Source organism: Nipponia nippon, unplaced genomic scaffold (genome assembly GCF_047370975.1).
Source record: "Nipponia nippon isolate SJK-2023a ecotype South Korea unplaced genomic scaffold, ASM4737097v1 scaffold_40, whole genome shotgun sequence".
Taxonomy (NCBI): Eukaryota; Metazoa; Chordata; class Aves; order Pelecaniformes; family Threskiornithidae; genus Nipponia; species Nipponia nippon.
In genome coordinates, this window is record NW_028262359.1 from 695,439 (window position 1) to 708,508 (window position 13,070).

The 13,070-nt window shown below is 43.2% G+C and overlaps 1 protein-coding gene across 3 annotated transcripts in view; it reads right to left on the minus strand.

The window, feature by feature from the left end:
- Positions 1-13,070, minus strand: part of UNC13B (unc-13 homolog B) — a 224,037-nt gene that overhangs the window by 175,614 nt on the left and 35,353 nt on the right. For all 3 annotated transcript variants that reach the window (XM_087777597.1, XM_087777596.1, XM_087777595.1), the window contains exons 4-6: positions 11,717-11,834; positions 10,594-10,717; positions 1,905-1,975 (exon numbers count right to left, since the gene is read on the minus strand). In XM_087777597.1, coding sequence (XP_087633723.1) covers positions 1,905-1,975; positions 10,594-10,717; positions 11,717-11,834 — 313 coding nt within the window. The remainder of the gene's footprint in view (positions 1-1,904; positions 1,976-10,593; positions 10,718-11,716; positions 11,835-13,070) is intronic.

Below are 13,070 nucleotides of genomic sequence, written 5' to 3' on the forward strand. Positions count from 1 at the left end.
TGTTTATGACACCATATAAACTCCAAATGAACCTGCCTCCTGAATTCTGCTGTGCAACTTTAGTCTGTTCCTCCATTGTCTAAAATGGATATAGCTGAACTTAATACACAGCAAAGAAGATAAAGGCACAAGGTTGTCCTGTACTAAATACCACTATGCAGACTAGGACTCTGCAGCCCAAAAGCTGTGCAAGAAGGTGAGGTCTGTAAAGCTGAGTGGCACAGAGTGGATGAATGAGGATCAGTCATTCAATTTCTCCGAATAAACCTGCCTCCAGCTGGTTTCACAACATAGGGTTTGTTTGCTCAGAGCAAATAAGAGATTTCTTCAGGCAATGCACAACGAAGGTGCTGTAATTCCTTTGCTACAACATAACTGGCCTGGGTGCGTTCAAAAGGCAACTGACATCCACAGAAGAAAAATCCATTGAGGGTTGTTAAACACAAAGATAACTGCCTCTGGCTCTGGGAGTTCCTGAACTACAAGTCGCTGCAAATTAAGGGAATATGCAAGGAAGACACCATCCCCACCCTGGGTCGCTGCCAGACATAGGATAAGATGAACCTTAGGTCAGACCCTGCACAGGTGTTCTTACATGTTTTCATTTTTTCACTGGTGACAGCAAACATCCATAATAAACTTGAGATCATTAGGTCACAAATAGAGACATGATTTTGTTATAGTATTTGATAAAAGCATGCACGTAGCACACACATGGATGGGAATGGGGTATCTCACAAAGCTCAGGCCATCTTTCAGCAAGCACCAGTTCAGTGAAGCACTAGAGGGCACCTATGCTTCACTGAAGTAGCTGGCACAGGCTGCTGCTGCTGCAGCCCACAGGAGCAGGGAGGCCCCACAGCGTACAACTGACAGGCCAAATCACAGATTGAGCTCGTCATCAACTCCAAGAGGTTCTCAGACTTCTAGGAAGGCAGGAGAGGTTGCCCTCCAGCAGTTATGTTTTTGTCCACCCGAATACTGGTCTGTCCTCAGTCAAAAAGAAAACCCACCTTATTTTTCTCTGTCTGCACGGTAAACCAATGACTCAAATCAGGAGTAGAAAAGAACAGATGAATGATCCCAGAACAAAAACCTACTAAAGTCACTGGCAGAACATTTTGCAAGTTATCTTGCTACAGAAAGAGACCTATTAAGTGTTTAAGCAAGCACAACGTTCCTACTCAACGATGTTGACACTGACACAGGAGGGTTGTTTTTAAAAACACTAAACTTCTGGTACAGGCACTAATATGTCAAATCTTATTTTGCAAACTCTATGAACTCTATGAACTGTAAAGAAAAGTTCTAATCATGCAAGTTCTAGTCTTGCAAAAAAAAAAAAAAAACTTGTAACTTTTAGTTTATAGATGTTTAGCCAAGTACACACTAGAAAAAACAGGAAACCAAAACCATAGCTATCAGGTTTTATAATACAAGATTCATACTGAGCCATTAACAACTAGATTAGGAAAAAAGCTAACGGCTCCAACAGTCCTCCGTTCCAAGAAAGATTCAGTACCTTGCTTTGTCTTCTCCCCAGAAGCAGCTAACTGCAAAAATGTCCCTTCTGACTTGATTTCACAAATGACGAGAACCTACCACAGCTTGTCAAAAACAGTTTCACTCTCTTGTGAGGTAAGGCGTGATATTATCTTTCCTTTGAGTGTATGCACATCAACAAAACAGTTCTTACTATTCAAGCACTTCCAGCATGCGGAAAAATGTTCCTCTCCTAACATTAACAGTACACTTGAGGAAACAGTTCTATAAACAGTTCATGGAAGACTTGTAAATGATGAACATTTAGTAGTTACCTTAATCACAGGGATCCAATAACAAAGAATAGAAGCAAGCTATAAAGCATTCAGGGCTACATTAATCTTTCAGTTTAGATTATTTACCTCATCATCTCCCAGTGAATTTATTTGTTCTAATTTTCTGGTCCAATATCTGGCCTCTTCTTCAGGGATATCTATACCAAAAGAATAAGTCACACCATCTTATTAACCAGGAAAATTTGCATTTATCACCAGTAGCATTAAAACAGAGAGGGTATACCAAGATCACACCACCAAAAAAACCACATTTAATTTTGAACTAAGAGGACTGTCTTATGTTAGCACTGAGATGGAAAATAAACATTGTAAATAGTAACACGGTTCAAGGGCTTACATTGCTTTATTGTTTAAAATTGATTAACTAAATGCACACTGCACAAAGGTAGGAAAGAGTAAGACAGACTGGTTCAGATTTAACTCAAGTATTAGTTTTATGAAGAGCCATTTCACAATGATATTAATAACTTGCTACATGCTTGATAACACATAGCAAGATCAAGAGCCTCTTCTGGAGGCTTTTATAACCTCAAAAGAACAAGGGCTCCTTTTGAATAGCACATCTTTCTTACGTACCTGGTGTAACACAAATTAACTCCCAAAAAAGAAATAGCCTGTTGTTTTTCTTTGCAGGCAATAAGCCAAATCTTTTGAGGTAATAAACAGTGTTATAGGCAGTCACATTCACATGAAAACACACTCCTATTTTTACACCACACTGCAACTTCATTGTGAAATGTATCACAACCCTTTTACGTTCTAGAAGATTTACCAAGTTGATGACTGACAGCAAGTAGCAAGCATTATCACCTTTATTTTGGTAACTATTTTCTATTTCACGCTTTGAAGTAATATAGTGTCCTAAGGGTTTGAAGGGAACACAGACTTCTGCCACTCAAAATTTCACCTCTCAAAGTGCACCTTGGAGGTGCAGATGACCTGCTGTGGAAAGCTTAACAAAAAGCAAGTTAGGTACAAACTGTGCTTAAGAAATAGAACAAGAAGGGCACAGCACCAAGGGAAATAATCCACTGAAAGAAAAACCATCAGTCAGGCTCTCCATCCAGGAGAATCAGGTAAATGATTTAGGGATGGGGGGGGTGTAAAAATCATTGGAAAGAGGGAAAAAAAGTTTTGGTTTTGTTTTTGGGGTTTTTTTGGGTTTTGTTTTTTTGTGGGGTTTTTTGTTTGGTATTTTTTTTTTTAGCCACTCAACATCCCCCTGATTGTAGAGTGGTTGTTTGATCTTGCCTCCAAAAGGGGCAACGACTTGTAAAATTTGGCTATTCATGGCCCGAAACCGCACCAACACAGAAACTTCAGAGCTCACATAGGAAGGAAGTGGGAGAGGCAGGGACTGCTCCAGCTAGAAACCACCAGCCCTGCAAGCCTCACCATCCCAAGTGCTGACAAATGAGGATAATACCAGTTCAGCTAGTTTTCCCATCTCTTTTAACTCTTTACACTCTCAGGTGCCTCATTAGGAGCCAACAAGTTTAAATCTAAGAAGTTTGTTCTCCTGCAATGAACTGTACCCTGTGAACACAGCCGCAATGATATGCTCAGCTATGCATTGGCAAGAATGGGAGAAGTAGGCTGGGACAATCTCCTGATGAAAAGGTGGTTCTAAAAGTTACATCCACCATCACTCCTGAGAAAAACAAGAACAAGATTTATTGGCAGGTGAGCATTCCATTGGGACCTACGATGCCTTCAGAAAGGACCAAGTATTGCTTTCTTCTTAGACTTAAAAGGAATATCTGTCCTACGTGTGTCCTCTCTCAGCCACACAAACCATCAACTTATGAAGCCACTGATCCCAAAACATCTGGAGATGATAGTGGCCACTGTACTAGAACATGAACCACTTTCAACAAGAACAAGGAACACGCCGGATTTACTGGAATTTGAAGTTTCAGAAGCAGGTATTTCCTTGGACTACAAATGAATGTCTACACCTTTGTAACAAACACCACTGTATTTTTATGCAAGTAGTCTCACCCAGACAAGGGGGATAAAACAGGCCCCACTTCAGAACGTTCTAGGGAACTGGAAACTTAGTACCTGGCTCTAGAAAACCTGCATGAAGTAGGAAAAAGACAACATATTTCTCCTTGCTTGAAGGGAGACCAGCAAAGTAATTTATTTTAACCATAACACACAGAGATCTTTCTGATGTACAGTACATTGCTTTGTTGTTATATGCTATTAGAAAACAAGGTAAGAGAAACATGAGAGACTCTTCCACAGTTACAGGAGTTGTAGAAAAACATACATGCTTTTGATCATCAGGGCTGTGGATCACAGCTGCAGATTTATTAGATGAGTTCCACACAAATTAGGGATGGCATTCAAGGAAATCTGGACAGAATTGATCTAGAAAGAGGACATCAATTAACTGCAGGGCTATCAGCATACAATCTGATGAAATTTAGGAGGACAACCTCTAATAAACACCTGAAGCAATCCAAACATTATAGCAAAGCCTATGGGATTTTGTCTTTGAAAGCCACCGCTTCTCTAAAAGATGAAGAAAAACTCATGAACTGAGGGCTAAAGGTCAGAGTCAAAACAACTCAACTCTGGAGCCTGAAATCAAGACCAAAGAGATCTAGGAGGGATGAAGCAATGGATTACCATCAACACTGCAGGAACTGCAGTTGTCTCAGGGTAGGATTCAACCCTTTCCCATAGACCATGGTTTAGCAGCATGCCCAGGCATCAAGGAGCATCATCTGTGTCTTGGATTTCATCCAAGGTGCCCGTTTCATAAACAAAGCTATGAGATTTTTAGTGCAGGACTGCTGCTACTCTATTGAAACAGCTTCTTATGCAAGTCAGAGATAAAAATCTGCTACTGTCTGCTTTAAGGACATCTTCTTAATCTTAAAGAAACTCTGTCCTCAATGCTAATGGCAGTACAGCTACTGCACAGCAAACCTTAAACACGAAGCAACTGGCCTATGAACTCGAGTCAAGTTACCTGCTCAGAAGAATAAATGCCCAATGAGACAGAATTCTCAATTTTTTTGAGGAAGCAGATTATAACTATTTTTTAGTTTCACCATCCATTTGTGTCTTGCCTCAGTCAGCTGTTTTGTTGAAGTTGGTTTCTTTGGAATGCAGAGAATGGAAATCCCTAGTGCAGAGATCACAGACGGACTGCTTGCAAGGCCATGTCCACCGGCCAGCTCCTACATCACTTCTCAGCTTTGATTACAAGTCCAGGTTACTTCGCTACATTAACTTTTGCTTGCAAGATAAGAAGCTGAACTAGTCCAAACAGAGGCCACCTGATGCCAGCTCAGGACTCTGCTGACATCATGCTTGGTAAACAAGAGAAGCAAGGCCATATGTCAGTGAAATGAAACTGCTGAACACGAACAGAGAGGAGGTGGGCAGATCTCTTCATTAGCTTTTGGGGTTTCTTAATTTGATGGAAAGGTTGCAAGTCCTTGCTCCTACTGCAGTCCTCAGCTGGAAGCTGAACCCCCTGTCTTCTCTGGGCTCCTGGTGTCAGGGAGCGGTGAGGTCTGGTTGCTCCCTAAGGGAGGGGAGGCAAGGGAGATGCCATGGCTGGCAGGGCAGAGGACTTGCCAGCCATGGCCCCATCCTACAGCACCTGAGCAAGGTGAGCTGGGCAGGCCTAGAGATCATGGCCAGGTTCAACCAGGAGCCCAGACAGGCAGGCAGGTCCATAGTGGTAAGGCAGGTCTGAAGGTCAAGCAGGCAAGTCGGTCCACATCTGGGCCTGGATCTATGGGGTCCACAAGCAGGCACAGACACGGCTATGGCTGAGGTGGGGGATCAGTAATTCCCATACCATCACTCAGGAGTGAAGGTTCAGAGCTGAGCTGAAGTGGGACTCCTGGGCCCATGAGCAGGGGGTGTGGGTGGAGGTCCCAGGTGAGGCTGCTCAGAGCAATTGAGACTTACCAGTGCACCCAGGCCCTGACACCGGGATACACTGCACCACCACAGAAATGGGGACACAGCAGTACAGAGACTTTGAGGAAGGAATTAGAGGAGAATTTCCTGCATCTATACAGACCACTTCACTTGCAGCTAGACGCCCTGAGGTACCTAAACATGACAGCATTCCCGCTTAGAGATCTCTAGCTTGGCAATAACCAGGAGTTCAGCCCTAAAGCTTTTCTTCACTGCAGACTTGGTGGTCCTTGCTTTACTCCTTGCACATCACCTTGTGACACCTGAGTTTTTCCCAGGTAGCAAGTCCTGGGCTGGGGCATACCCCACATAGGCATGAGTGAGAACAAGTGCTGGAAGTAAAAGTGGTACCCCCTCTCTCCCCACTTTGCTTCACTTGGCTTCCTCTCTTCCCAGCCCCAATTTCTTCCCTTTCCAGAGGTACAGGGATCTTCACAAGTTCTCACTGAAATAACTTTGCAGAGCTGAGCATTTCTCTTTCTGTACAGTTCCCAAGACAACAAAACAACAAAGCATATTTACTCCACCTGATGGCTGGACTCAGATCAGCGTGCTCCCAGCCTGGGAGCGGTGAGAACACTAAAAGCATTTTCACTCCAATTATCTACTAGAAACAGCCTGGCACAGACCCAAACTGCTATAAATTTGGGAGCCAAAAGCATTTGAGTACTCCATCCTGTGAGGGACTTGCACATATCCATTGCACTTCTAAAAAAAGGGGGACAGAGTAAAATTGCTTTTAAACAGCACAATTTTACACTTGAAAAGCTGCATCTTGGAAAGTCTCTGCCAGCACACATTCACTACATCAAGACAATAACAGCAAGACTGTCTTCTCCCTACCAGCAAATTTTCTAAACCAACCAAGAAGAAAAGCTGTCTCCCTGCCTTGATATGTCTGCCTTGTTCCTGAGAAGAAACAGATACGATCAGTGGAGAAAGCTGCTCCAGCCTGTCTTCGCTAACAACCACTTCCTCCCATCAAGAAGGCAGTTTATTGCCATTTTTAAAAGACTACCAAGCGTAAGAATGCATTACACCCTAGGGGTTAATATCAACTCTCACTAACACTTCACATTTCAAATGCTCACACTTTGCTGCACTTTTATAGAAGAGGATTTTCAGTCATTCTCTTTCTGTGAGATTGAACATTTAAGAACATAGGGCTGGCACAGAACATCAGATGACAGCCTGGTCCCTGGCACCGCAGCCCATCACACACAGATGCTCACTGCAGAGGGCCCAGGATCTGCTCTCTCCCCTAAACACCACAGGCTAATGTCACACTAACAACACTACCGAACACCAAGCAAGAGCTGCGTCTGGAACATGCAACAGGACACATGGAGGATATATCAAGGCTACCCCAGATGTTCTTTGTCCCATTAGAAATCTGGCCATTAAAAAGGTTTAACTCCTGGATGACCTCAGGAAAGGTTATTTTACATCACCAGGAACAGAGACCACAACTCTCACCAGCCTTTGTTACGAAATTGCTTCCCAACTCCAAGCCTGGTAAACACTTAAAAACAACTTCACAGGGAAAAAAAAATTCTAAGTTGCCTTCATCATGTATTACCACTAGCAGCATCAGCATGTTCTGCATTTATTTCAGCTTGAGCTGTTGCCATTCTCCAGAGTACCAGGAAAAGACATACCAGGGAGGAAGAATCCTGAACACATCAGGTGGAAGCAGAAGCAGCAAACTAATCTGGGATAAATATAGTGCAAACAACAAACCAGTTTCTAAACCTCTTTGCATATGCAATCATGTTTTACACCAAGAACTTCAGCTTTTCTGGTTTCCCAATTTGTTTATTCTCTCTTACGATCCCTTAAAAACTTCTCAAGCTCCACCTGAATACAATGAAACATTTTAAATACACAGACTGACTAACCTGGGGTACTGCATCCATGTGCACCATCTAACCTAAACAAAACAGAGCAACAAGAAGTGATAGAAAAAGCACAGAAGCACAGCCAAACAGAAGAACACACTATTTTCTTAAAGCTGCTATCCCAGACAGCTGTATTTTACCAGACTTGGAAAGCAGCACAAGCTGTACGTGTGCACACATACCGCTCCAGTTCTTGTGTATCTACAATAGCCAGATCTTCACCTGGGAAACAAAACGTGATAAACAATGTTCCTAAATGTCACTGCAAACATGCTGTTATTAAAACACTACCTCTACAGCAACAGAGCTGCTGATTTAAGAATTTCCACAGCAGATCAATGATCCATTTAGTTCTCTGTGTAGGTTTAAAGCAGCAGCGCCCAGCTCATTATGACAACACAGCCTTAACATGTGGAGCACCATGAGTCCATACTGCTACCCTCCACTTCGAGGGAAACTGACCTGCAAATCCATCGGGAGAGATGCAGAGGCACTGCTGTGAGCTGAGCTACCTCCGTGCATCCCTCCAAGTCTCACAGTACTGCAAGGGCAGGGAGACAGAGCCTAATTCACCTTGCAGGGTCCTTCCCTATCCTAGAGGTGACGGCAGGAGACGTTCAGTCGTGGTGTGAAGGGAAGCACCGCTGGAGAAGGTGATGTGGGTAGATGCTATCTTCAAGAAGAATATCCCACACTCTTGGTGCCTCCCACTTTTCAACCTGCTTCTGAACCTTGCCATGGCAGGACAGACTGAAAATGGAGAAGAGATCCAAGGAAAACTACAGCACTCCAAGTGAAGAGTAGCAGAATCCTTGAAAGAGCTAACTGATGCACCCATTTTTTCCTGGACATTATGCAGCACTGAACAGGCAGACAACTTTTCACACTCTAAAATAAAAACCCTTCAATACAGCGGTGTGGAGTTCCTGTTACTTCAGTATTTGGCATAGTAAGCAAAGGAATAAGCAATAGATGTGCTTTGAATGATCAATTGTGTTAAAAACAGAAGAGTCACAAAAAACTTGTCATTTACTTAACGTTTTCAGTTTTCTGCATGAAATCCTACTTCTCAAGATCCTATGTTCTATAGAACATCATATATTTTAAAACAGTAGTTTAAAAAACCCAAAACAAACAAAAGAGAGAGAGTCCTGTGTTTTGAGTGTACTAGTACGGAAAAAACACATTATTACCTGAAATATTTTTTTTAGTTTTTAAATCCAGATGCTCTAACACATAATGGTTTACAGGGAGTCTGTTTTCCTGTACTGCGGGGTGGGGGAGGAAAATAATCACAAAATGCAATGCAGTCCAAAACATGAATTGCAGAAGAAAGGAAATCCTCTTTTGTATACTCTCTGAATACATAGGGAGAGATCAAAACTTCATTTACTTTTAAAGCAGAGACAGCTTGCAAGCAACTATATCAGAACGAACCTAGACGAGAAGGTAGCAGGTACAAGCCTTGCCTTCAGCTACGTGTGCCGTGTTCTCTCCCTCCCAGAAGCCTAAACCCTTGCCCCAAAGAACCGGTGTTTCCCCTCACAAGGAAGTTCAGAGAGTTGTTCCTCTTCTTACATCACAAGCCATTTCAGGAACAAACTTCCCATGGACAGGGTGACAGCAGTGATTCACCAGGACATTTTCATGAGGAAAAGGGATGGCTCCAGACCAACGTTAGACAGCTTAGTTGTCAAGACAGCTGAGATGTCAGATACCTTTTCCCCTTTACACACTGGACCGTAGTTAAAGAGCAGTGCCTATTACATCTATAAAACACTGTGCTCACCCTGAATTGCACCATCCAGCCGATTGTGCACGCAAAACAGCACACCCAGCTTAGCTCCCAGAGCACAAGATACAATTTACATCGATTTTAGTGCTGCAGGGCCAAAGCCTTGCATGAGAAAGGGGGGCATGAGACTAATAAATGACCTAACTTTTTTCCACAACAGATGGCCAATCCTGACAGTTGCTGGCCAAATGCCAGTGGGTGCACAAATGTTCCAGCAGTGCTTAGGGCATGATGCATATTGCTCACACTGCCAGGGGCTTGGCTGCAAAAAAAGCAACAAGCAGAAGAGGAGAGATGAGCCTTGCAATGACAGACAACTTTGAAGCACTTAAATGCCCACTACAGGGGAAAAAAAAAATACCACGAGCCCCAAAAATATCATCTTTGCTCTTGGTTCCAAGAGTCAGTTAAGAGCTGGAAAGAGAAGCTAGGTAAGCCTTGGAGGCACTCTGGTTAAGCCCTTCCTTTGGGGGTTGGTTTGCTTGTTTGTTGGAGGTTGGTTGGTTTTGCGTTTGTTTGTTTATATTCAAGTAAAATAAAACTAAAAAAAAAAAAAAATCATACACAACTTTACTTGAGATGGGTTTGCTCCAGTTAGCTACTTCTCCACATTCTGTAATTTTCAGCCGCAAGTAATTGCCAGAAAGGCATGTTATTTATATACCTGCTAATGCTAATGTTCAGGAGCATTGAGCGTTAATGTTTCACTAACTGAACTGCACGCTCCTAACAGGGTTTAAGTGCACCTACCACAAAACAGCTCTAACAATGCACTTGACCTCTTCTAGAGCCAAATTTGTCTAGATACAAAGAAGTGAATGTTCCCTGCTCAGGAACAAAATGTCTGACTGCACAAGCCTGAAATAGTATTAATAGTTTCTTAAACTACTGCTAGTCTAAACATTCCAGTACTCTGAGACCATCAAATCTTCCTTATTTATTCTGATCTTGCTAGAAAGAAGCCAAACAAGAAATGAACACCAGCAATTTAATTTGCACTGAACTATTTTGGCTGAACTGTGAATGAGCACAACTTGATTATAAAACTCAAGTAACTCCCAAACACTCTCTCTCCACTGTCAGCACCCTGAGTAAGTTATTGAAATGAACTCACCAAAAGGTAATTCAAATCTTGTGTCCAGCAAAATTTTATGAGGAGTTGGGTTTTTGGTTCCACAGATTTCATCATGTTTCATTACAACTTCTGCCTCCAGCGTAGACCACTCCCCAGGACCTTCCTGTGAACCACAAGGCACAGGTGAACTTCAAGTCTGGCAGATCCTTATGCAGCGACTCTCACACATTTACCAAGACAAAAAAAGGAAGAGCCTTACAGTATTATCAAGACCTGGTAACTGATTTTAATATCAAATGACATCCATTCAGCACATGCTGGGAGCTTTTCCTCTAAATCTCGAAGGCCTGTACCAAGGCAAGCGGCAAACACCTCCTAGCAGAACTACTGCCTTCTCAGTGGGACTGCAAAGGTAGGTCCTCAAAGGCAGACACCAAGGAGCGTCTGGAGAGCCAGAGGAACTGAGCACCAGCTAGACCTTATGGCCACACTGCTGGCCATCCCCACTCTTTGCCTTTTATGGAAAACATAAGCTCTCTCTCCCTGCTCAAATTCAGTAATCTTTTAAATAATTGCCCTGAAATTGGAGGTAAAGAAATAAACATCTCCTGCTTAGCTGCAAGAACTGCCAAATTCAGTAGTTAGGGCAGTTCCAGACATTGGCACATCCCATTTCCTACTTTTTTCAATTCATTTTAGCACCACTAGACACCCTCTAACACTGCAACCAGAAACTTTAACAAGATGATGTAGACACATTCTGGGCCTACTGTAAAGGTCAGGCTGTCTGTTACCACGGCACCCTCTGTCTTTAGCAGGAACTTATAGAAATCTGAGCATCAGACTAAGGAGTCAGTCCTTAAGACTTCAGACACTTGTCAACTACATGCATTCCTTAACAGATTAAGCCCTGTTTTCTGAGTCCGTGTGAGTGAAATGAGACCAGAGATACCTACTGAAGCTCAGTTTTGGTCTCACTGTTGGCAGCCTCCTTCAAAACAACCAAAGATGCCGACAGCCCTCTTCCCCCACTCAGCCTTCTTGGCTTTGCAAGGGGACATTTTGCTGAGGAGCACAGTCCTGGGCTGCACCAGGCTAGATTTGTAACACATTAACTATCAACATTGGAGCTGTCAAAATAAAGCTTCTGTGTCAGCTTAACCTCATCAGATTGGTGAATGGCCTTCAGAGCAATCCACACAGTCCCAACCAGGGTGTCCCAGATCAGTCCTTTGTTCCATACTTCAACAATTAGGCCCAGGTCCAGCCGACTGATCTCACTGCAAGAAAAGAAAAGGCAGCACGGGTGAGGAAAAAGCAAAATACAGTCTAATTCTGCTTTAGGTTCTGCATTACCACCATGATTATACCAGTGAACTCTTTCTACATGGCTGTGTCAAGCTACAAACAGCTTCTGGAAGCGTGTGGTTGAGGCGGCTCATACTCACAGGGAACACTAGTTTCTAATGACTGATTTCTCACAGTTTAACACTAACTACGCAAAGATTGCAAACTAAAACCCTGAACTACCTCACACACGGACTGACAATTGGGAACTCGTCTCAGCAGCTACGTACACAGGAGGAGGAAGGGTATCTTGGGCCAAAGCCTAGAGGTGAGCTGTTCTTTCTCACCAGGCACCCCACTTCTAACAAAGTGGGTGTCTCCTTTCCCTTGGCAGCACAGCAACACAAGCATGCTCTAGCAGGTCCAAACACACCAGTACTTATCTGTGAGTGGAGCTGCCACATGCCAAAAGTAACAGTCCCAAACCCAGCACAGCTGCATCAGCAGCACTACCTGTTGCTCAGGGCTGCGTTGCACCGCTTCTGCTCCAGCCCTAGCTTCTTCCTCCGTGTGACACTGCAAGGCCTTGAGCCACGCGAACCTCTGGCAGCAAGCAGCAATACAGCCACACAACCACCCACAGTGCCAAGTTCTTGGAAATACTTATCTGAAGTTTTTCATTAACATCTTCATTCTCAGTAAAGAGAGGATGCATCTCAAATTCATTTCTTCCCAATGCTTCATAGCATTTATGCGTCCCTCTTCCATGCTGGTTTATAACAAGTCTACTTAAGAGCAGTGTAAGACAGCCTGAAGGCCGGTAAAAACAACGAGGTAGAGAAGAATCCTGAGCTATCTATTGATAGGCAACTGTCTCACACTTATCATGAAGAAAGGCTATTGCTCCTACTTCTCTGAGCATGCGACTTCCCCTAGTGCAACCCTAGCGCTAACCCCTAAAAGTAGGTATCTTGGACACACAGTGCTGCTGCCTGCTGTCCTTCTGTCCAAATGTATCCACATTAAGATTATCAAGGGAATTTAGAAGCATGTTAGTCACTAATTTCTATAGGCTGCCACCATGGCCAAAAAAAAAAAAAAAAAGCCTGCTGCAAATCCCAGCGTCTACTTGAGCTTTGCCCCAGAGACTTCTTACAACTTTAAAAGAGACTATTATATCTACAAGGTTCAAGACATACCGTACAGCTACAGCAAAGCACATTAATATC